Source organism: Phodopus roborovskii, unplaced genomic scaffold (assembly GCF_943737965.1).
Source record: "Phodopus roborovskii unplaced genomic scaffold, PHOROB, whole genome shotgun sequence".
Taxonomy (NCBI): Eukaryota; Metazoa; Chordata; class Mammalia; order Rodentia; family Cricetidae; genus Phodopus; species Phodopus roborovskii.
The window spans coordinates 4,118,234-4,142,675 of NW_026126619.1; the positions used below are offsets into that span (position 1 = coordinate 4,118,234).

Below are 24,442 nucleotides of genomic sequence, written 5' to 3' on the forward strand. Positions count from 1 at the left end.
ATTCAAGATGAGAGTCCGTGAAAGTTCCTTCCCCATGGGGGGCAGCTTTTGTAGTATTATGCAGGCCACTAGAGGTGAACTGTCATCTATTGCTGTGCTTAGTGTGGCACGGTGCATATCAGACTACCAACATGCAGGCCAGTATGTGTCCATTGGCATGAGTGAGTGAATGGGGTAAGTGGACTGTTGTCATGGCGTAGTGGCCCAATGCTCAAGCATAAATGAAGTGAAATAACCAGACTAGCACAGACCAGTATATCAGACCCGTCAAGGCTCGGGGAACATGATGGAGGAGTGTGGGGGGAAAAATGCAAGAGCTTAGATAGGGGGCAAAGTGCTGTGTAGCTATTCCCTCCAAATGGAGGGAATACCCTTTTGTAGATAGAAAGAGGCTCATAAAATGCAGGAACCTAATGAAGCCTACAGAGCATGGAACTGTTGGAATGTTATATGATTTGCAAGGCCCTTCCTTGGGGTGATAGAAAGGCCACCATCAATCGCTAGAGAAGTGAGAAGTCTCCGGTGGAGTTCCTATGAAGTGAGTGAGCTACGGGGGCATTTTGGTGATGCAGGTAGCTTTGAGTCATCATGCTCCTTGAAGTGGTCTCTTATCTCCGTTCCTGTATGTAATATCAGTAAAATCCCTAGATTGACTGCAAGAGTTTCTTTTATCTGTCACAGTGCATTTGGGGCAAATAGATATTTATTCACCTCTATCCAGGGGGGAAAAAAATCACACAACAGCACACCACATGTCACATTTTGCAAGTCGCCCACTCTCTGATTTGAAAGCCAGACCTCCATCCACACTGATTACTCACAAGGGCCTATATCCAGCTCCCAAGGTCGCTCTTGCAGTCAGGCTCATGTCCCATTACTGACTGTAGTAGTATTACTATCCCACAATACGTTCAACCCTTGTACTCTTTACCAGATCGAGACTATTTCCCTGTGTATCTATCCTCAAATTCATGGCTTCTTCTCTGTTGCATTCCCAAATCTGAGGCAAGTCGGATTCATGCAAATTAATTGTGCTGTCCTAAGAAGTATGCTAAGCCATATAGCCTGAAAACCAATCTCCTTGTCTTTGTTGTGTATGTCCTCCACAAACTGGTTGCTGTGTGTACTGCATCACTCATGTCCACCCTCCTAGATTAGGACTATGAAGTACTCACATTTTGTCTGTTTTCCATAGAATGAACGCTCAATGCAGTATATTCAAATGAGCAAAATTCTAAAGGATCAAAGCTTCCTCTAACATACGGAAATAAATTGTCTCCAGGATAGCCCTTTAGGTTATTTTGAGTTCAGGCCTGAGAGGAAGCAGGAAGGGAAGTCCACAACCCAGAGAAAATGTGAGGCAGCTACAGACCATGCTTTTCAGACTGAGTGCTCTGTGTATTTATGTGTGTGTGTGTGTGTGTGTGTGTGCGCGCGCGCATGTGTGTGTGTGCGCGCGTGTGTGTATTACAAAATATCACTAATCCAATCAATATTCGATTAACTGCATAGTGAACTTATCAGCTCACCAAAGCAATTATTTCTTACTGACAGTTAAGAAATTTGAACACGGAGGGTCAAAGTGTTTCCCCTTTAATAATATTATCCCGGTACTTGAGCTAGCTTGTAGGAGCCCATTCTCCATGGTGGGATGCCGCGCTCAGTATGAATGCATGGGAAAGGGGCCTGGGCCTGCTCCAACCTATTGTGCCAGACTATGTAGACTCCTCGTGGGAGCCCTTACCCATGAGGAGGAGTGGACCAGGAGTGGGCTAGAGGGCAGGCGACAGGGGTGGGAGGAGGGATAGGACAGAGAACTGTCGTTGGCATGTAAAATGAAATTAAAAAAAAAAATGAAAAGAAAGACTGAAAGAAAAAAATAAGAACATTTGTAGAGAATGCATTTAAGAAACGAAGGAATGTGTCTAAATCATCAAGCTACAATAGGCAAACATTTTCGTGCTACAGTCGCACAGATTCGCTGCAATGGAAACCTGCCACTGCGGATAGCCCAAAGGCAGCACATACCTTAGGCAGCCCCGTAGTTCCAGATGTGTAGAGAATGTACAACGGGTGCTCTGAGACAACCGGCACGCAGTCATGTGACTGAGCTTTGGCCATTTCTTCTTCCCAATCAAGATCACGGCCTGACATCAAAGGAACTTTCTCCTACACAGAAAAAAAAAAAAAAAAAAAAAAAAGTCAAAGCATGCACAGTAAATATAGGAGATTAAGTTACAGGAGAGCCAAGGAGCCACTAAATCTGTCAGTGTGAGCATCTGTTAGGAATCTGTGCCTTCATGACACTATCCTTGGACATATACCCAAAACATACTATATTTTTACACATCCAGTGGTTTGATGTTACTTTCTCCCTCATGGATAAAACCACATTTCTACTGCACTCTAAGGCTACCTTAAACAATTCAATGCCATGCTGTTGTGTTTTTTTTGGGGGGGGGGAGGCCTCAAGCTTAATTAACTGAGAGATATATATTTGCAAAAAAAAAAAAAAAAAGAATATGCACAAGTTACTTTAAAAACTAAGTTCCAGCTTGACTTTTTAATTCAGAAGTTCTGTCCTCACCAGGAAATATCAACTAATGCATTAAAATGCTTTTCTATGGGGGCATTTGGGAGCCACACTGCAGCTACATTTTTAATGGAGCAACTCAAGTCACCTTTGGAGACAAGAAAAAAGATCAATGTGCATTTGTTCAAGACTGAAACTAATTTTCCAAATTAAAGAGAGTACGCGACACACCCAAAATGTTTTCTTACTTCTCAGTTATTTACATGATAGAAAATAAAATGTCTTGTTTTTCTTCCCTCAAGAACTTCCCTCAAGGCTTCGTTTTTACAACTTTTGTGATAACCGCCATGTCATAAAAAGGAGACAACATTAAGTAAATTAAACAGCCATTAAGTGGGAAGGAAAATAAAGAATGGGGAGTGGACTTGGGCGATAGTCACTCTAGTGACAAACTACAGCCATCATGCTGTTTCTTGAAACACTAAATTCAAGTTTCTTTATCCAGAAGGGTGTATTGTTTTGATACTCGGTATCACTGGCTGACTTGGAACTCCTTATATAGATTGAGCTGGCTTCCAGTACTTAGAGATTTTTGCCTGCTGCCACCTCCATAGCTCTGAGATTAAAGTCATGCACTACGACACCTGGCATATTGAGAAGTTGATAGTGATGAAGTCCATAAACACAGAGAGAACCCAATTACATGAGGTTTAGTAGAGTAAATGAACAACACAAGACATGTATGTAACTTTTGACTCCATCAAGAGAACATCTGGGCTAAGCTCATAGGCTCTGGGCACTCCCACAAGAACGTAACTTCTACTTACCAGGACCCCTACTATTAGCCAGGGCTATAAAACACTTTTCATAAATTTAAATAAGCACCTTTACAAATTATGCATCAAGGCAATATCATAAGTACAATACGTCTGAGTGAATTCATTTGTACCTAAACATCTGAACTGAACACCGTTTGTAAAGTTTATATTTCAAGCCCAGCTGATGTCTTTTGCCTCCCTTGGATAGGTAGCAGCTGAGACCATTTAAATAAACAGAGCAGAGAACTTCAAGCAAATTGTGCTCCGGTTCCATGAGATAAACATGACCAATTTCAAATTGTCAAAGCTTTACCGTCATAATTGTACACCTGTAAAAATCATCATACTGCAAAATGAAAACTGGATTGTGATTACAAACATCTTTTATTTTTACAAGCCTCTAATGAAATGGGCAGTAGAAAAAAAAAAGGTTATTCTTTACGCTAAAATAATATGTGTGTGTAAAAGATTCTGAGGAAATGAAGAGAGAAGTAGCAACATTCGCATTTGTTGTATAAAGTTGTGTGTGTGTGTGTGTGTGTGTGTGTAGGCGAGTACTTCCTAGGTATTAGAATTAACAGACAACACTGAGAGAATGCCATGGAAACAAGGAATATTTGCTTCCTCGGCTTTCTTCGTAGTTTGCCTGAGGCTCAGGAGTAGCAGCCAAACTTTTACCACATTGGACAGAAGTACAGCTGGTTAATAAGACACAATTCCCAGCCTCGCCATTTGTTTCTCTCTAGATTCAAAGCAAACCCAACCCCCTGGGTTTAATTACCGCCTAAGCAGTAGGTCTTCAATAAAGACAAGATGTATCAAAAGCCTTCATCCGTATCACTGGAGAGGCAAGTCCGAGAAAGGTCAAAGGGGCAAGAGAGAGCCAGTTAGGTGGGATAAAGAGCTAAAACAATTCTATTGAGAGAAGAGAATCCCATTAAAATGTGGATAAAGAGGCTGAATATGGAAACATTGTGTGCTTAGGGAGCAGAAGAAATAGCTCATCTATTGTTTCAAAGTTATCAAACCTCAATTCGAACCTTACTATATCTATTAGCTAGAATTTGGGTGTTCACTGGTCCATAACTCAGTTTCTTTATCAGAAACATGGAGCCAGGGATAAGATCCAACTCTGATCTGTAAGAACTAAATAGGCAAAGACACTGGGAACCACTTCACATTGTTCACAGTCTAACACAAGGCCTTCGCCACTCCTAAGTGAACTCATATCTATGTGTACACAGTAGACACTCCAATAAAAGCTTTATGGAGCATTTCTGCCATTAGGCTTCTCTTTCCTCGCCTACAGTCTGCTCAGGGGCTGACTTCATGTTTCTCGATTTAAATGGCAAGAATGCCTCTTAAAAAAAAAAAAAAAAGTGCATGAAAGAAACTTGGCCTTCATCTCCGAGACAGTGAGAGCATTAAATTCACCAAATGTAGCAGTTCATGAACCACAACCCTCAAGCTCCACAAGGGAATTTATTGTGGCAATGATTCTTGTTATGTGCTCATCAAAATGACACAGTCTTAAGACTCTGGTCCCCAAACCTGTCAATTAAGTACTTTCAGATGAGATCCTCTTGAGAGGTCTACAAAAATGACACATGAGCATCTGCAATTTTGTAATTTATCTTCTGCAAGAAAAAAAAAAGAATAATGAGCTGCTAAAAATAATCAACTTGGTCCTTTAATATGTAGTTGGAGAACTTATTGAGTATTGAAGCAGGTCCAAGTTACAAGGCAAAGTATTTAATATTTTCATTGCTACAATCTTTTCTCCTCTGTGGATCATAGAACAAAATTGTCTGTGGAGAATATTCAAGTTTTATTTTTCTGAACACAGTTTATCTCTGGATGAGAAAAAAAAGCCTTAATTTTATGAATATACTCTGCAGATGAAGAATCAGATCTTTCCAACAGGTCACAAAAGCAGAGGAGTGAAGAACACATTCAGGTATAAGCGCTAGAGGCCAAATCAGGACTGTCACTAATCAGACAAGGTACGCCATCTTAACACACAGTGACTCCTCTTTCTTTAACAGTGGCCGGAAAATTTTATTAGTCCTGCTTGAATCTTGACAATGAAATCCATAATACCTTCAAAACCAAATAGTAAGCAGGTAGTTAGTATTCGCTCGTATGTAAAACTTATAAAGTCATAAATGACAGCCAAGGAGAACCATACACAAACCCAAAGTATTACTATCACATGCATTTGTGTTTCCTATTTTTGTTATTCTCACCTAGTTTTCCATAGACACTATCATCCCATTTTTTTCTTTCACTCCCATGATTGCAGTCACATTCAGGATATTTAGCAGTTTATGAGTCAATTGTAAATGTTCAGATGATCAGAACTAAAGTCATGCTTGCCACAACGCCATCAGCAAGGAGGAAGTCAAAGTTTCACATTACCATATTTGGACGATTGTAAATGAGAACCCTGTCTGGTCCATGTTGTCCTATTCTCAGTGCTTCTTCCAAAAGAGGGACATATTCTACCTTTCTCCCAGGTTCAATGCCAAATGATGCTGTAACAACCACCTTGGGCTAAAATGAGAAGAAGAAAAAAGAAAAGGCTTTACTAATCCTAGGGAAACTAATAAAAATATTGCAGGGTAGACTGTCAGTGTAACATTTAGAAAGAAATTTTAAAATGGTTTATGTCCACTACTAAACAATGGCCTCAAATCCAGCAAGACACCATTTAACCACTAATGCATAAAATCTCACTTACCTGTTCAAAGTCATACACCTAATGATACCTAGGGATCATAAGCCTGAATTGTATAAAATGTCTTCCAAAGAGTTCATTAAACCAAGTAAATTTCCCATGATCCAGAAAAATGCTGACTTATATTACATTCATACAGACACAAATGCACCCACATGCATGCACACACATGCCCATACACACACACACACACACACACACACACACAAAGATTTCTGTGTTTATGGGAGTATTGTATCTCTCTCTTTTTTTATTTTACATGTCGATCCCAGTTTTCTCTCCCTCCCTCTCTCCCTCCCTCCCTCTTACCTTCTCTCTCTCCCCTCACATGCACCCTGACCACCCTCACCTGCCATGCACCCATCCAAATTCCACATGTATGGCTATACCATCCAGGTAGGGTCACGTAAATCTGTCAAGTCATTTGAAGTAGGGCTAGGACTTCTCTCCTGTCTAGGTTAAGGGAGTGTCCCTCCATGGGGGATGTGTCCACAAGGTCCTTTTATGCACCAGGAATACATCCTGGCTCCACTGTCTGAGGTCCCTTAGACTGCTCAGTCCTTCTGGCTGAAACCCATATTCAGGAGGGCCTGAGTCTGTCCCATGCTGCATTCCCAGCTATCAGACTGGGGGCCTGTTAGCTCCTCCTTGTTCAGATCAGCTGTCTCTATGTATTTCTGCAACCTGGTCTTGCCCTCTCAGTCTGCATCTGGGTTCTAGTTGGACTGAGTGTTTAGGTATGGGTGTTTGCTTCTGTTTCCAACAGGTATTAGATGAGGGCTCCATGGATAAGTTAGTTGTGGATCTCAATATCAGGGAAGGGCATTTATGGCAGCCTTTCCATGGTTGCTCAAATTGTTAGTTGGAGTCAGTCTTGAAGGTTTCTAGACCTTTCTTTAGGTTCAATTTTATCTTCAAACCAATAATGGTTCCCTCTTTTATGTTCTCTCTCTCTCTCTCTCTCTCTCTCTCTCTCTCTCTCTCTCTCTCTCTCTCTCTTTACTGTCTTCTATTCCTACCCTGACTCAATCTTCCTAGTCTCACATGCTTTCCTCTCCTACCCTTCTCTTCCTCCTAGCTCCCTCTCCACTCACTGCCCCCCACTTCCCCACGTGCTCTGGGGGACTTGTCCCTTCCCCCTTTTGTGGGGGACCTTATATGACTCTCTTAGAATACACGTTGTATCCTAGTTCCTTTGCTGGCGTGAATTATAGGCTGGTGATTCTTTGCTCTAGGTCTAAAATCCATATGACCGAGTAAATACCATAGTGTAAGAAGTACATACTCGTTACACCATAGTCCTCTTTTTGTTGTCTGAATAAAGTAAGGCTACTGATTTTTTTGAGTTTATCTTGTATTCTGCTAGTTTGCTGAAGGTGTTTATCAGCTGTAGGAGTTCCCTGGTAGAGTTTATTGGGTCGCTTATGTAAACTATCATATCATCTGCAAATAGAGACAGTTTGACTTCTTCCTTTCCTATTTGGATCCCCTTGATCTCCTTTTGTTGTTGTATAGCTTTAGATAGAACTTCTAGTACGATATTGAAGAGATATGGAGAGAGAGGGCAGCCTTGTCTTGTTCCTGATTTTAAAGGAATCGCCTTAATCTTCTCTCCATTCAGTTTGATGTTAGTTGTAGGTTTACTGTATATTGCTCTTATTATGTTTAGGTATGTTCCTGTTATCCCTGATTTCTCCAAGACCTTTTTCATGAAAAGGTGTTGAATTTTGTCGAAGGCTTTTTCCGCATCTAGGGAGATAATCATATGGTTTTTCTTTTTCAGTTTGTTTATATGGTGGATCACATTGATAGATTTTCGTATGTTAAACCATCCCTGCATTCCAGGGATGAAGCCTACTTGGTCATGGTGGATGATTTCTCCGATGTATTCTTGGATTCGGTTTGGCAGTATTTTATTGAGTAGTTTTGCATTGATGTTCATCAGGGATATCGTTCTGTAGTTCTCTCTCTGCTTTTTCGTTAATTTGAATAAAGGTTTGTCTATCTTGTTGATTTTCTCAAAAAACCAACTCTTCGTTGCATTGATTTTTTTGTATGGTTTTCCTGGTTTCTATTTTATTGATTTCAGCACTCAAATTGATTATTTCCTGGAGTCTACTCCTCTGGGGTGAGTTTGCTTCTTTTTGTTCTAAGGCTTTCAGTTGTGCTGTTAATTCTCTAATGTGACTATCCTCTGTTTTCTTCATATGCACACTTAGTGCAATGAACTTCCCTCACAACACTGCTTTCAAGGTGTCCCATAAGTTCGGGTATGTTGTGTCCTCATTCTGGTTGAATATTAGAAAGTCCTTAATTTCTTTCTTTATTTCTTCTTTGACCTAGGTGTGGTGCAATTGCACATTGTTCAGTTTCCATGAGTTTGTAGGGTTTCTGGGATTTGTGTGGTTGTTGAATTCCAATATTAAAGCATGGTGGTCTGATAAGATACAGGGGACTATTCCCATTCTTTTGTATCTGTTGGGTTGTTAGGTCACCTAGTATGTGGTTGATTTTAGAGAAGGTTCCATGTGGAGCAGAGAAGTATATTCTTTTGTGTTAGGATAGAATGTTCTGTAGATGTCTGTTAAACCCAGTTGAGAAACAACTTCTGTTAGTTCTTTTGTTTCTTTTTTGAGTTTCTGATTGGTGGTCCTGTTTAGTGGTTAGAGTGATGTGTTGAAGTCTCCCACTATAACTGTGTGAGGTTTTATGTGAAGTTTGAGTTTTAGTAGCGCTTCTTTTATGAATGTGGGTGCCTTTGTATTTGTGGCATAGATGTTCAGAATTGAGACTTTGTGTTGATGGTTTTCTCCTTGGACGAATAAGAAATGTCCCTCTTCATGTCTTTTGATTAATTTTGGTTTTCTAAGAAGTATTGTATCTCTTAAGTGGCAAGTACAAACCAAGTTGCAACAGGGAAACTGTTTTAGGTTTTCTGTATAAACATTGTTTCTTAAATATAACAAAATGAGGCAATCCAAAACTTAAGTAGATTTTAGTGATGTTTTCCTCATCCTTAATACATAATTATGTTGATACATATTATATAGTATTGCTATTATCATTATTACTTGAAACAGAGTCTCATATATAGCTATGGCTGTCCTGGAACTGACTACATAGACCATATTTCACTCAAACTCACAGAGATTTTCATTCTTTTGCCTCCTAAGTGCTGAGGTTAAAGGTGTGTGCCACTATGACTATCTTATATTATTTTCCTTCAAAGGGCCCCCAAATAATTTGCTGCAACCTCATAAGTCCAGTACTTTCTCCTGTACTCAAGGTACATTCATCTGCATATTTTAAACATAGCTGAAAGGTGTTCCTGGAATGTCTGTGTTAACATTCTTTTTTTGTAACATGCTAAGTACGCTTCAGACATGGGACTGCAGTTCACATGTTCCTTTAACCTCCTCACACAGTAAGTTCTCCAATGACAAATGAGGATAGCAATTACTTTTACTTTTGTGTCTCTTATACCTCATACATTGCTTAGTACACCATCATTCACAACAGCAACCATGAACCTAGCCAATTTTTTTTCAGTAATTTATAGAAACAAACATGCCTTTATTTTTGTTAGGATATTGTTCCAAGACAAGCTGTCGTGTAATAAATTAATCAGGAGACAGATTATAACTCTGTGGTACTGCATCTGTTCATGAATTCTAACTTCAGGTTACAATGTAGTTAATTTAGGGACAGTTCAGACTACGTCAATTATATGCATATATAGACAATTTTGCATCGTAATGTCACCTAATATTCATGAAGCTGAAACTCACTACAGTTAACAAACTTGCCTCAGGCTAGGAGTGATGGGGGCAGAGAAAGCCGGTTCTGTGTGGTTTCAGAACTTTTCTATCCAACTAGATATAGTAAGATGCTTAAAGGCATCGAGAGAGAAAATAGAAGTAATTCTTGTTTAGTTTTATTATATTGTAAAGAATCATATTTTAACTTAGTTCACTAGACAGCATTTCCTAAGATTAGAATTTTGAACAAATAAGAGTAAGCTATACAATAAATGAAGGACACAAATAAATTTACAACACTTGAAGAATTCAAGTAAATCAAAATGAGAGACTGGCCTATCCCCTTTCAAAAACATTCTACTAACAGTTTTTACCAAATATTTCACAGATTTTGAAGAGTAAATCTTTTCTATGTTTGTTTCTTGAAGTATTTCTTATCCTTTTTATTTTAATCATAAAACAAACCTTTTTGGTGAGTTTGTTAAAGTTCACATGGTCAGTGGCTTTGTACATATAGACATGCATCATTCCCTAAAACCACTAGAAATGTTAAACATGTCTGTATGCATGTCTGTTGTGAATGAGACTCCTTCAATGGCATAGCACAAAGACTTGGTAGTTTTGTATAGGTTAACTTCTTTATATGTTATGAAAGAGTGTTTTTTGTAAAGTAATGTATCTAATGTATTTGTGTAGATGGTTTTTAGGCTTTCTGTGGTTAAAACCTGAGGTCTACAGTTTCCTCAAAAATCTTTTCCTTTTGACTTGCATGTCAGTGACTGATAACACCTTTAGATTTTTGCTTCCTCTTCTCCTTCTCCTCCTCCTTCTTCTTTCTTCTTCCTCTTCTTCTGATTATCCTCAACTCAATATGTTTTTCAAATTAAAAGCAAACACCCAAAAAACCAACTAACTCAAGTGCTACACACACACACACACACACACACACACACACACACACACACACACAAAATGATGTCCGTGCTCTAATACCTAATTGGTGTCCAAATGAAGCAGATACACAGTCTTACTGCATGCTGCCTCCCAAGGGGAATTGCTAATATACTAACTTCTCACCCTGCTAGGAATGATGCATCTGGGGCTTGTGTAACTGCAAGGTAAGCCATCTCCTCTTTCCTTCCTTCCTCAGTCTTGTGACCACCATCCACCATGCCCCCCACATATTCACAACTGCTTTGCAAATACACTACCTACCTACCCCAAGTTCTTGCTCAAGCTCTTAGTGTCTCCCACACTGCAAGATTGTCTTCCTAACGTCCAACACCTGTCTGCTCCAAACTCTGCACTGTTATTCCTTAGATTCAGTAGAATTCTATCTAGCCAGCTCTCTCCCTACTACATTCTGTTACACTAATCTGCAGCCCTCTCCCTGATGGCTCTTCTTCCCTCTTGCCAGTAACTCTTGATTACTACCATTTGTGGATCTCATTATCTGATTCCAATCCACTAGGAGGTCTTAGTCAACATCCCACTTAAATATTTCCATTTTTCCAGGAGTCCCTCTGTATCTGAGCAACGAAAAGAAAATATCCATACCTCTAAGTTAGGAGGCCATGCAATTTTTGTAAAGTTTTACTGTGACACAGATATCTTCACCCTTGTGTATATTCTCTATGCCTATTATAGTGCTACAATGGCAGCTCAATGGCTGCACCTGAAATAAAGTGGCACAGAAATCCTAAAACATTTACTGTGTGTCCCCTCACAGAAAAACTTGTGGTGAGTCTTGCTTAATTCATGAAATGGCAATGTCCAACATTTTTAAGTGAGTTGTGTAAGTCATAAATCACGTACTAGATGATTTAAGGTCATACCTCAAGAGTCTTTCACAATAGGTTTATGGAATTTGTTATCTTGGTACCCAATTTAAAAATGTGACAGCCATATTCCAAACATTACCTCTTAACCCTGTACCTCTGTGTCAATCTCTCGGGGGAATAATTGTTTATTACCGAGTTCTAAGGAATGAGCTTAGAGGGAGATTTGTTATTGGTTCCAAGGAAAGTATCAAGGACTTAGAGGTGTCTAAGAAGTAAATCACTTATCACTTGTTCTTCTTGGCTGTCTTATCCATGTCAGTACATAACAAAATAACATGGAAGGCACATGCTTCATCTCCTATTTTACATTACTCTAAACACCTAGAGAGGATGTTTTGTATAGCAACTACTCCCAAATTGATGTGTGCTGAACAGAAAAGAGAGAGAGAGAGAGAGAAGAAAGGAAGAGCAAACCATAAAATAATACTTAAATGAGGCCTACAGTTAAGTGCTTGTCTATAAGCACCTGAAAGACTTGACTCCATAGAAAGCACTTACCTTAACATGATCAATGCGGGTACTTAGTTCTTTGGATGCAAACCCTCCAAAGATGAGGCTGTGGATGGCTCCTATCCTTGCACATGCCAGCATGGTATATATTGCTTGTGGGATCATGGGCATATAAATGACCACAGTGTCACCTTTCTTGACTCCATGCTTGACCAAGACACCAGCCAGCTTAGAGACCTGTTGGGAAAATCATCAGTACTTTATTATTTCACTAAATTTGAGGTTGATATAGTAAATTTAGAAGGCGGCCATCTACATTGTGGCAAATTAAAGAAGCATGGAGAATGTACTTAATAATGAAGATAATGGTTTAGATATGATGACGATAATGTTCCTTCACTTAAAATGATTGCATATAAATACCTACCACTATTGTGTCAGATAAACTCCATGGCTTGCATTTACTTGATTATTCATCATACAACATATTTACTAAGCAATATATCATGTCTGACTTGATAATTATAATTAATGACACGTATTGAAAAAAAGAAAACTAGCCAGGTGTTGGTGGCACACACTTTTAATCCCAACAGAGACAGGCAGATCTCTGTGAGTTCAAGGCCAGCCTGATCGACAGAGCTAGTTCCAGGTCTGGCTCCAAAGCAATACAGAGAAACCCATTTCAAAAAACCAAAACCAAAAAACAAACAAAACAAAAACCAAAAAAAAAAAAAAAAAAAAAAAAAAAGAAAAAGGAAAGAAAATTAGATTTTTCCTTATGGAAAAATTAAACAGTCTTCTAAGCAAAGGGAAAATAAAACAGCTATTAATTTACATATATGATGGATTAGCTGTAAAAATAAATACATTGAGAAAGAAACATAGTAATTGAGGCTCAGTGGCTACAAACAGTTAGCCAGACAGCACACAACAGTTAGACATCATACAAATAGTAAATGAAATAGCAAGGAAACTATGAGGTTTACTGACCTCATGTTCTTTGCTCTTTTTAATACCTCAAGCCAAACTTTTCTTTGTACTTTTTATACTAAATATTTATACAAAAACAGAGTAGTATCCTTTTGGAGAAAGTTCACAATCCTCTTTTCAATTTTATCATGCATTTTGAGGCCAAATATAAAAATGACTTTCCTCCTAACACATTTTTGCAATTATGAGTAAAAATGTAGCAAAACAGATCATGAGCACACACATAATGTAATTTGCTAAAAGAAACCCTGCGACACCCAATTACAGCAGGCTGTGTGCCCAGACTTCACTATAAGTTCAACACTCTATCAATTAAAACTGCTCTTTCACTTAAAAATATTATTTCTACCAAAATAAGGGCAGTATCTGGCCTCCTCTCTCTCTCTCTCTCTCTCTCTCTCTCTCTCTCTCTCTCTCTCTCTCTCCCTCTCTCTCTCTCTCTCTCTCTCTTTGTGATTAATCGGATCTATAAATAAAATAAGACAAATAAAGACTACAGAAATCTCTACTCTCTTAGTATTTCATTTTATCAGAAGGAATATCTGTCATTAAAGGTAAGTACATGTATTTATTCAAAGATTATCTATCAACCCTATGAAAGAAGTAGGTGTAACTGCCAATGATTGTCAGGAGAGACATCCCTAAGGAAGTCACATTTCAGCAAAGACCTGTAGACAGTCAAGAATAAGTAAATATATATGAATATGTTACTTAGAGACAGAGAGAGACAGAGATGTTCATTGTCAAGGCACCTGTAGGGCCCAGTGGGCAACCAACCACAAGGATTATGGCTGGCCTTTTGAAAACGATTGTTCGAGAAAATGAGCAGAGGAGGCACGAGGAAAGGAGCTGACCACATAGCTGTTAGTGGTGCTCTTCCCTTCTTCCCAACTCTCTTTTCTGATGAGTTCACACAATTCTAAATCCTGTCCATTTTTCTTTAAGGTTAAGGTCTCTGGTAAAAGAAATGGGGGAAAATTAGTGTTTTATCTTACCACGTACTACAAACCATATAATGGAGTACTACCCAGAAGAAAGTTATAGGAAAAATACACAAAGGAGATATAACTATATCACATACTTAAATTCCATATAAATCTCAGAAATGGAAATAAACACTAGGGAGTTATATAGCCAAACATTGCAGCCTGCAATCACTACAGAAATCACTATGCCAGGACATTGCATTGCCCAATAAACAATTTAATGTAGAATTCTGAAAAAAAATGCCTGTTTATAACTTTAACATTAACATTTTGAATACTGTCTACAATATTATTCAATGTTAATCTAGGAATGATTCTATGGATTGTATATTTTAGTGTCACTCACAAAAAGCTGGAAGAGGCCTAAAACGTTTCTGTTCACTGAGAGCAATGAAATCGTGAGTCTCGATGCCTTTTTTTAAAAAACTAAGATCTCATAGAGATAAGTCATTGGCCAAACATGTCATCAAAATGAGTTTAATTTGGGATTATATCAGATAATAACAAGCAGGTAACATTAAATTTGTTAGGCTTCATAAATGCTTTTGCTTGAGTATGAGCTGGCATGCCCTTTAAGGAAATTTGGACCCTATTTGTGATATGAAGCAGCCAAAGTTTATTTCTTTTATTTGTATTTAGTTTTTAAATTTCTTTCCCTTCCCGCCAACTGTTTCCACTTCTTTTGTTCCCCCTGACCTACCCAACTTCATGCCTCTCTCTCTCTCTTTTTTCCTAGCTAGCCATCTTTATTTATACAGTTAAGTGGCTTGTATGAACAGCTTTTTTTTAATATAATTTTTTATTTAAATTTGAAACAAGCTTGTTTTACATATCTGTCCTAGTTCCCACACCCTCCTGTCCTCCCCATTCCCCCCACCAACCCCCATCCCATCCCCCTTCTGCTCCCCAGAAAGAGTGAGGCCTTCCATGGGGAGTCTTCAAAGTCTGCCATATCATTTGGAGCAGGGCCCAGGCCCTCCCCCATGTGTCTAGGCTGAGAGAGTATTCCTCTATGTGGAATGGGCTCCCAAAGTCCATTAGTACACTAGGTCTTTCTCTGTATTAAAAACCAAACCAAAACAAGCACACAAAATCATAGAGTGTATATAGTTTGTGTTGGACAACAACTCCTGAGATTAGGCCTACCCTGGAGTGTGTTGATATACTCCATCAGAAAGAACAAAACAAAATAAAACACAACAGACTTTTCCTTTCCTAGCAACCAGGACTTAAAATAGCTTCTTGGGTATGGATGTGACATGTTTTCAATGTTGGAAATTTGTTTGACTTGAGCTGGTATGTCTCCTTCATGCTGCCACAGTTTCTGTGAGTCTTGTGTGTATCGGCTTGTGTGAACAGCATTGGTAAATGCTGTTCTTAGAGTCTTAAACCGCTTCTGCCTCCTCTTCCAAGTAAATCTCTGAGCCTTAAGGCTTTGGGTGTAATAAAGACATCTTATCTCATTTAGCAGTGAGTGCTCCAAAGTCTCCTACTCTCAGCTGGGTGTTGGTGACGCACACCTTTAATCCCAGCACTCGGGAGGCAGAGGCAGGTGGATCTCTGTGAGTTTGAGACCAGCCTGATCTACAAGAGCTAGTTCCCAGACAGGCTCCGAAGCCACAGAGAAACCCTGTCTCAAAAAAAAAAAAAAAAGTCTCTCACTGTCTGCACATTGTCCATGTGTGGGTTTCTATGTAAATTATCATCTACCGCAAGAAACTTCTCTGGTGTAGGTTGAGTGAGACATTTATCTATAGGTACAGCATCTCTCTCTCTCTCTCTCTATATATATATATATATATGTGTGTGTGTGTGTGTGTGTGTGTGTGTGTATTATATGTAATAGATATTGGGCTTTATATATTAGGCTTTATCCAGGACACATGACATATCCAGTCCCAGGTTCTTGTCCCCTTTAGTAGTTACAGGTTTGGGTTTCATCTCATGGAGCTGTTCTTATATCCAGTAAAAACTGTTTGGTTACTCCCATAACATTTTGCCACTTTGTACCACTGGGTATGTCCTATAGGCAGCTTAGTACTGTAGCATCTATAGTATCTTTTCTGATAGCTTGTATATTGCCTTTGAACAACATAAATGTAGGGGAGGAGCTCATTTTTGAACACCAGCTACATTTCTCCATATTTGATGAAGAAAGTACGTGGTATATTCAGCAGCAGGGTGTTGCCATCAGGTTGGGGATAGTACCCAACAGCATAAGCAACAGCCTGCAGTTTGAAGAGATTCTTATGGCTAGCTACATGTGAAAGGGTGATTTATCACCCTGCATAGAACTCTACTCCAAATAGATCAAGGATCCCAAAGTAAGATCAGATACAGTAAGATCTGAATAATACAGATGAGAAAGTGAAGAATAGAACTGAATACATTGACACAGGAAAAGACGTTTTGAACATGAGCCTAAAGATGTAGGTATTGATACCAACAATTAATAAATGGGACTTCATGAAGATGAAGCTGGAAAAGTTTATGAAGAGCAAAGGACATCATCATTCAAGCAGAGGCAGCCTAAGGAATGGGGATGGATAGCACTTCAGACAGAGGGCGAATATCTAGACAATACGTAGAACTCAAAAAGTGAACATCAAGAAACCAATAACACAATTAAAAACTAGAATATAGAGCTACCGGAGAGTGTTCAAAAGATGAAACACAGATGCTAAGAAACTCTTAAACACATGTTTCCTAATACACTAGAGAAATGCAAATTAAAAGTGCTTTGAGAGTTCACCTTATCCTAGTCAGAATGGCCAAGATCATTACAACAAATGAAAAAAATAACACTTATGCACTGCTAGTGAGAATGCAAAATATTATTAAAATCAGTGAGAAGGGTCCTCATAAAGTTGAAAACTTATTTATCACAAGATCCAGCTATACCACTCTTGGACATATACCCAAATTTACTACTACAGAGACACTTATCCAAGTTCATCACTGTTCCACTCATAATAGCCAGAAAATGGAAATAGCTTAAATGTTCATCAACTGGCAAACGGGTCATGCAAATTTGGTAATTTACACAATAAAATGTTATTCAGCTGTTAAGAAAAATGAAATTTACAGGTAAATGGAGCTAGAAAATAATCATCACAAGTGAGGGACTTAGACATACACAGCATTTTTGCCTTATATGTAGGTGTTTTCTTTCGCGATATTTTTGTATTCTTCTCTCATACATTAAATCCTGAACGCAGTTTTCCCTCCTTCCACTCTCTCCACTCCTCTCTGCCATCTGCTCTCTCCCCCATGCCCACCCCTCCTCTGTTTCCCTTCAGAAAAGAGCTGGCCTCCCAGCGATACCAACTGGACAGCAACATAAAAAGTTGCACTAAAACTAGGGACAAACCCGCATTTCATGGCTGGACAAGGCAACCCAGTAGGAAGAAAGGGTTCCCAAGAGGAGGCAAAAGGTTCAAAGACACCCCCAGTCCCACTGTCAGGAGTCCCTTTTAAGCACTAGATATGTGCTTCGTTTAGACTATCCACGAAGATAGGTAGATCATAAGGTACCAGCAGGGTGGAAGTATCTTCCAAGGAAGGGGCAGTGGAATATAGTGTTATGAAGGGATAAAATGGAGGATCACATGGGTAGGGAATGGGAAGACAAGATGGTGGAAGGATAAAAGGAAGGGTAAGTAATGCTGAAGACCTTGTCTTTTTCCCATAGCTTATGGAAATACTGTTTTCCTTCTTTCTTTCCTTAGCTCAGGACCACTCATTGGCGATTCTAACCCACTCAGTGGCCTGTGCAGAGGGAGCTGATGGGCTGGCGGGACAGATACTAGAGTGTTCAGTAGGGAACTGCCATATAGATGGGGGCAAGCGCTCACCCTCAGACCGGTTTGCCACCCTTGGCTGAGCTGCAGTGGAGCTAATGCAGCTGAAATTCCCCCCGGTCCAGCCTTTTCAGTAGCGTCGTCCTGCTCTTCTTTCTCAGTGTCTTCCACATCTCTGTAGAAGTAGACATGAAGCATAATGTCCCGTGGGTGCTCACAGAAGATCATGCCACACATGCAGAGAACATGGTCACACATGGGCCAGCATCTACCACCTCAGACCCACTGAGCAAGCCCTTCTTTGCATGGAATGGCAAGAGTCACACAGCACAAAGGAGGGTGTGTTTACACAGAGCAATAGTGGGCATGTTTAACATAAGAAACCTCTGTGATGGGCAGGTGCTCAGCCCTGGGATCAGTGACCACTAGAAACAATGGCTCCACGAAGGCGGTTGAGATTCAGGTCCCTGGTGTGAAGCTGCTGGTAATCAGAGAAGTGCCAATAGAAATAGCAGACTTCAGTACAGCTAGTGGACCAATGTTCCTGGGGAAGATAAAACCAACCTTAGCAGGGCTCTCAACAGCAAGGATGGCTTGATCTGTGAATAACATCTACCTGGTCCTCTTTAGATTTATGAGGTAAATGCCATCACCACTTTTCTTTTTGTGCATGTACTACCCCATCTGGAAGACAAGACTGGCGCCATGTAAGTGGGTTTCTGTGGCAAGGAATTTGAGGGCATCCTCTTCCTTCATCTGCAAGACACCAAGGGCTCCAGACATTTTCCCTTAAATCATGATGGTAGGAAATAACAAGGCATTACTGTCTTGCCCTTGGTCAGTGCAGAAAAGCTAAAGTTCTTCTGAAAATGTATGGAAACCTACTTATGTAGAATCTTCATAAGCATATAAAGGAATTTTATAAAGGGATTTTAAGTGGTATTATAATATAATGGGGGAGACATTGGCCAAGCTAGAAATCATATTCTATCAAATAAGACCCCCAGAGTACCAGGAATGAGTTCCTTTTTTTTTTTTTTTTTTTTTTTTTTTTGAGTCCTGACAGAACTTTTAAGAGGAGGTGAGGTCTAAGACAAGGAAATGAGGTATTACATTGGCAGAAATAAATGTAGTTTTTGTGGGGTCCAAGTTGGTTCTTGTGGTACAAAAAGAAGTCATCTGACCTATGAATATCTTCTATTTCCTGTCAGCAGCATATTTTTCTCTCACATATTATTCTATATAAACTTTTCAGCTTCAATTTCTGATAGTACAAAACAGATGAAGACAGTGTACAAATTCAGTGAACCGAGTGATTTCCTTGAAAAGTAGGAAGGCTTCATAATACCAGGCCTGTGCCCTAAAGGACATCAGTCAACTGAACCTGATAGCATTTGCACTATTTACTCACTATTCCTGAGGACATTCAATATAAATATTAATTTTCTTATCACTTTCGCTTAAAATACCTTCTCCCCAAACCTAGGTAGAGAAGGTGTGATACAGACCAATAACTTGTTTTTCTGTCACCCACCTACTTTTCCTGTTTATAGTATGTGCTTGGCTTCTGAAGGTATCTGCACTGTCAATCACTGCCTTGATTGACAACCCATCAACTTAAGCTGCAATAGTTCTGTGAGACCACTAGATGGAGTACATTTGACCTTCTTGTTGCAGTTCATTCCAAATCAGGTTATTAGAAATTGTCTAAAATTTCAAATTGAACAACATTCAGGTAATACTTGTTTTTAAGTTTCCAAAAATCAAGTGTCCACTAATTTTTTCATTACAATATGAAAGTATAAGTTTTTAAGTTTACACTTACAATTATATAAGCAACTAACAATTTAATAAAAATTGAGTGCCCTCATTCTATAAAACAATTCAAAATTAGCTTATGTGTTATTAGGATTAATCGAAGAAAATTATACTTAATGGAATAAAAAGGAAAGTACACTTTAAATGATTATATATTGCAAACTCTTCTCCAATCAATAACAAAAGTACAATTAGTTAAGAAATGGTATCTGAGGAAACATATTACTACATTTGGGGAAAAATGACCTGCTGTGTACAATATGGAATTCCAAAAAAATGCTTAAGTTTTACTTTATATCAGATATTGATCATTGCTCCTACATTCCTACATTCCTGCATGCAAGGGAATGCATTCACAGGAATTCATTTTTAATGAATAATTTTCATTTGGCCATGTGTCAGCTGAGCATCCATATAAACAGCTATGAAAATTCATTATTTGAATACTATTTAAAATCTGAAACTAAATCAAAACTATCTAATATTTTAGGTATGTACATGTATATTTAATAACATGCAGCTTCCAAAAACATGCTGGAGAAACCTATAGAAACAGCAGGCCAGACCAAGTGGGAGCACAAAAATCCCAGTCATAAAACTGGGGAACCATTGAACTGAACCAAGCCTTCTGAATGTGGGTGTCCATGGGACTTCTGACAGTAGAACCAGCATTTATCCCCAGTGCACAGATGGACTTCCCCATGGAGGGCTATTCTTTCAGCCTAGAAACACTGGGGAGGGCATAGGCCCTCCCCCAAATGATATGACAGACATTCATGATCCCCCATGGAAGTCCTCAACCTCCCTAGGGAGTGGATGGGGGGTGGAATACGGAGTGGTCGGTGGGGGGCATGTGAGGATGGGGAGTGAGGAAACTGGGCTTGATCTGTAGAATGAGATTGTTTCCAAAATTAAAAAATAGCATAAAGCTTCTAGAAAAGTGGCTTCTAAGATAGTAGGAATTTACTATATTTAACACTGAAATAATTTTGAAGCAAACATGACACTCTTGAATACCACATCAGTTGTGAGACAGTCTTCCTGACAGGAGGAGAGACCATGTTATTAAATAAAGAAAAATAACTATTTCTTAAATGATAATATCATACAATATATATTCAAGAGTGAAGTATATTATTACTTTTCTAAAGCAGAAAATAATAAATATTTTATATTTAAGAATGGCTTTTCAATTTTGGAAGAAAAATATAAAATACTATGTTATGTTACATTGAAAATAGTTATCTGGCTGTTGGAAAATTTTACTGTAAAGTTTCCTCTTGTGAAATATTTTTTTCCAGTGAAGAAGTAAATATCATTACAGACAATAATAATTTTGCTCATTTCTTTTCTTCATATGAGTTTCTATCAATCAATATTCAGCCATTTTAATACTATGTGTTTGCAAGTAGAGTGTAATGAAGAATTACTCAATTCATTTGATTCAAGCTTGAAAAAAGCATAATTCCAATAGTCTGTTTGTAAATTCCAAACTATATTTCACAAAAAATTAGTTCAACATCATATTTCTGTGGCTTATATGCTAATAATCTTGAAAATGTTGAAACCTGCACCTACAGCATCAGAATTTAGCATGCCCTGAAAACAACTCCTTGTTAATTTTAAAACAGTACTCTTACATAGCAGGCCAGTATTGATAGAGAAAAAAAATTGTACTCCAAAGAGAAGTTCAAGGTCTAAAGATTGGGAAAGGTCACTGATGCCTATCATACACATGGCATGACTTCAGTGCATGTAACAAGAAAGGAAAGGAAAAGTACAGGTAAAGGTTAGGTCTTCAGTTTCCTCTGTCTTTTAGCCATTTTGACATCTATGAAGTCTAGAAGTCAATAATTGGGGAACTATGCCCCCCCTCACCTTTACTCACATGACAACATGTGCCAAATCCATTAATCATCGTATATGCATTGTCTGCTAGAGGAAGTCAAAGCAGTTCTGAATGGGTATGACAATTCTTAATCATGAAGATATGAGAGGGTTAGAAAGGTCAGAAAATATACCAAATATGCAACTTGTTAAAGCCCTTTGAGTTTAGACTTGTCCTAAGAACAATGCTACTGTGCTACACAGCTTCAGCTCATAAAAATAATCTTAATAACCAAGGAATCAAACATTCCTTGGTTAAAATAATTAATTTCAGCTCAGAGTTCTGGAATTTAGAGTCCAAGAGCAGGCAGACCCATCTCTTTGCTATCTTGGCAGGGTAGCACATCATAATAGGAGGATGAGGTGGAGACGTTACAGAGAGACAGAGAGATATCAAGATTCAATGACACTTCAAGGGGCACAGTTCCAATGATCTAATGTTCTCCTATTAAGTCCTACAACCTAATGGTCCACAGAACCTCCTAATACTCCATTCTGAGTCCCAAGCCCTTAACATAAAGACCTATGAAATATTGTATGTTCAAACCACACAAAGGGTAAAATAATTTCAAAAGGTTAACTCTGTGGAAATATGAATTTTACAAATTCTATACATGCACTGGTTATTTCATAAATTGGACTTGTGAGACTTGTACTTAATGAGAATTGCTCATTGTGGAGTATGGGAAAAGGTAATTGATACTTTCCAGAGAAGTAGGAGGAAAGTATTCATTTTTAGTTACTCTCTGAAAGATGGTAACAACCACAAAAAGCTTGGATGCAGAAGGAACATGGGCTTGGCATGTTTAAGTCTAAATGGAGATGAACTACTGAGTTTGGATATTTATTCGGTACCCACCAATTATCTTCTTAACATTTGGAGAGAGATATTGGTGATATGGACACAACTTTCACATGTCATGGGTGTCAACAAAAGTCAAGGGGGCAAGAATAATCACGCAGGTAGGGTGTGTAAAACCGAGAGAAGAAAGCCAGAAAAGGTCTTACTTAAGAGGGGCCAGACAGAAGAAAAGCATTCATTTTTTAGACAAAAATCGGAGAACACGGCAGCTAAGAAGAACACAAAAGGAGCCAGGCAGAAGTGAGAGGTGAGTTTCCAAGACTGTAACTAAACAAATGATGTAAAATATTGACTTATAATGGTGATTAACTGTAGTGAATATTTTAGAGAGTCTTAGGGAAGTATGCAATAAAAATAGGAAAAAGAAAGCAGTTCATCATTTCCAAATTAACTAGTAACTAAAGAAGCAGCAGAAAGATTTGTTTGGTTTGTTATTTTTAAATTTTGAATTAATTTTAATTGATGTAAAAGAGCATATACATTGTGCTTACTAACTAGATTCCATGCAATATTTCAATACATGCAGGGACTGATAAAGGCAGGTTAAATCTCTAAGTACTCAAACACTAATAGTTTCTCTCTGGCGGAAAAAAAAATCATAATCTCCTCACTGTGGGAGCTGTGCAACACATGCTAGGTCCCCATGGTACAACCTCCTTTATTATTAATTCTGGTTTTAAAAGACTCCAGCACTGATTGAAATTACAAGAGACCAACAAACAACAGATGGGAAAGATCTCAAAGACTGACATCTTGATCTCAAGGAAGCAACAGTTGTGAACAGAAAAAAAAAAAAAAAAAAAAAAAAAAAAAAAAAAGCAGAATCAGAAAGGGTGGGCACAGGAAAGTCTATAGACAGAAAATCTGTGGGTTTGATAACAGAAAGTTTTAATCATAGCTCCCAGGTTTGAATTAATTTTCCCTATTAAGCTTGAAGGACTGAGATAGAAGGTCAAAAATATAAAATGGTGTTTGAAAGAAGTGAAATTTATTAGACAGGGTTTCAAATAAAATAGAAGACAGAGGTTTTGGAGCCTGAATGTATAGAGAACTGACTTCCATAAACTTGTTATTTATTCTTCCAAAATATTATACACATTGGGTAAAGATCGGAAATAACAGAACCAATCCAAGTGTATAGTTCTGCCATGCAGTTTGTCTTAGTGAGTTTCTATTGCTGTGAAGAGATACAATGATGACTGAAAATCTTATAAAGGAAAATATTTATTGGTGTGTCTTATAGTTTCAGATCTTTCATCCATTATTATCATGGTGGGACATAGCAGCATTAGGCAGACATGATGCCAGAGGTGCTGAACATTCTATATCTTGACCCAAAGGCAACAGGAAGTAAACTGAGACACTGGGTATGGCTTGAGCACATGAGACCTCAAAGCCCACCTCCACAGTGACACATGTCCTCCAACAAGGCCATACCTCCAATAGTGACATTCCCCATGATCTTATGGGGTCCAGTTACATTCAAACCATCACACAGTTAAAATGAACAAACATGTTTGTGGAATGGATGTATTCTGTAAGTAGAGACACAGTAGAATCATAGAATTTGATTTTGTGGGGATACATTAAACTCTGAAAATGCATAAGGAAAATTTGAACTCAGAGTTCATAACTTTTGTTGGGTTTATTTTAAAACCCTGGTGTTCTTAAGTAACACAACCACATCATATTTTCAAACAGTTTGTAATTTTACACAGAATACTCTTAAAATACTTTATTGTGGCTCTCATGATATATGGTGACTACCCAAGTCTCCTTTCTTTGTATTGCCCTAATATCTGTGTTATTTTACTATTGCTATGATAAAATACCATACTGAAGACAGCCTATAAAAGGAAGTGATTAATTTGGCTTCTGGCTTCAGGGGGTCAAAGTAAATGATGGCAGAATAAAAGAACAGCTGAGAACTTGGCTCTTGATTTACAACCATGACACAGA

The 24,442-nt window shown here is 38.5% G+C and overlaps 1 protein-coding gene across 1 annotated transcript in view; it reads right to left on the minus strand.

Moving 5' to 3' along the window:
* Positions 1–24,442, minus strand: part of Acss3 (acyl-CoA synthetase short chain family member 3) — a 162,832-nt gene that overhangs the window by 96,196 nt on the left and 42,194 nt on the right. Inside the window, exons 3-5 of the mRNA XM_051206396.1 lie at positions 12,186–12,374; positions 5,770–5,904; positions 2,029–2,169 (exon numbers count right to left, since the gene is read on the minus strand). Coding sequence (XP_051062353.1) covers positions 2,029–2,169; positions 5,770–5,904; positions 12,186–12,374 — 465 coding nt within the window. The remainder of the gene's footprint in view (positions 1–2,028; positions 2,170–5,769; positions 5,905–12,185; positions 12,375–24,442) is intronic.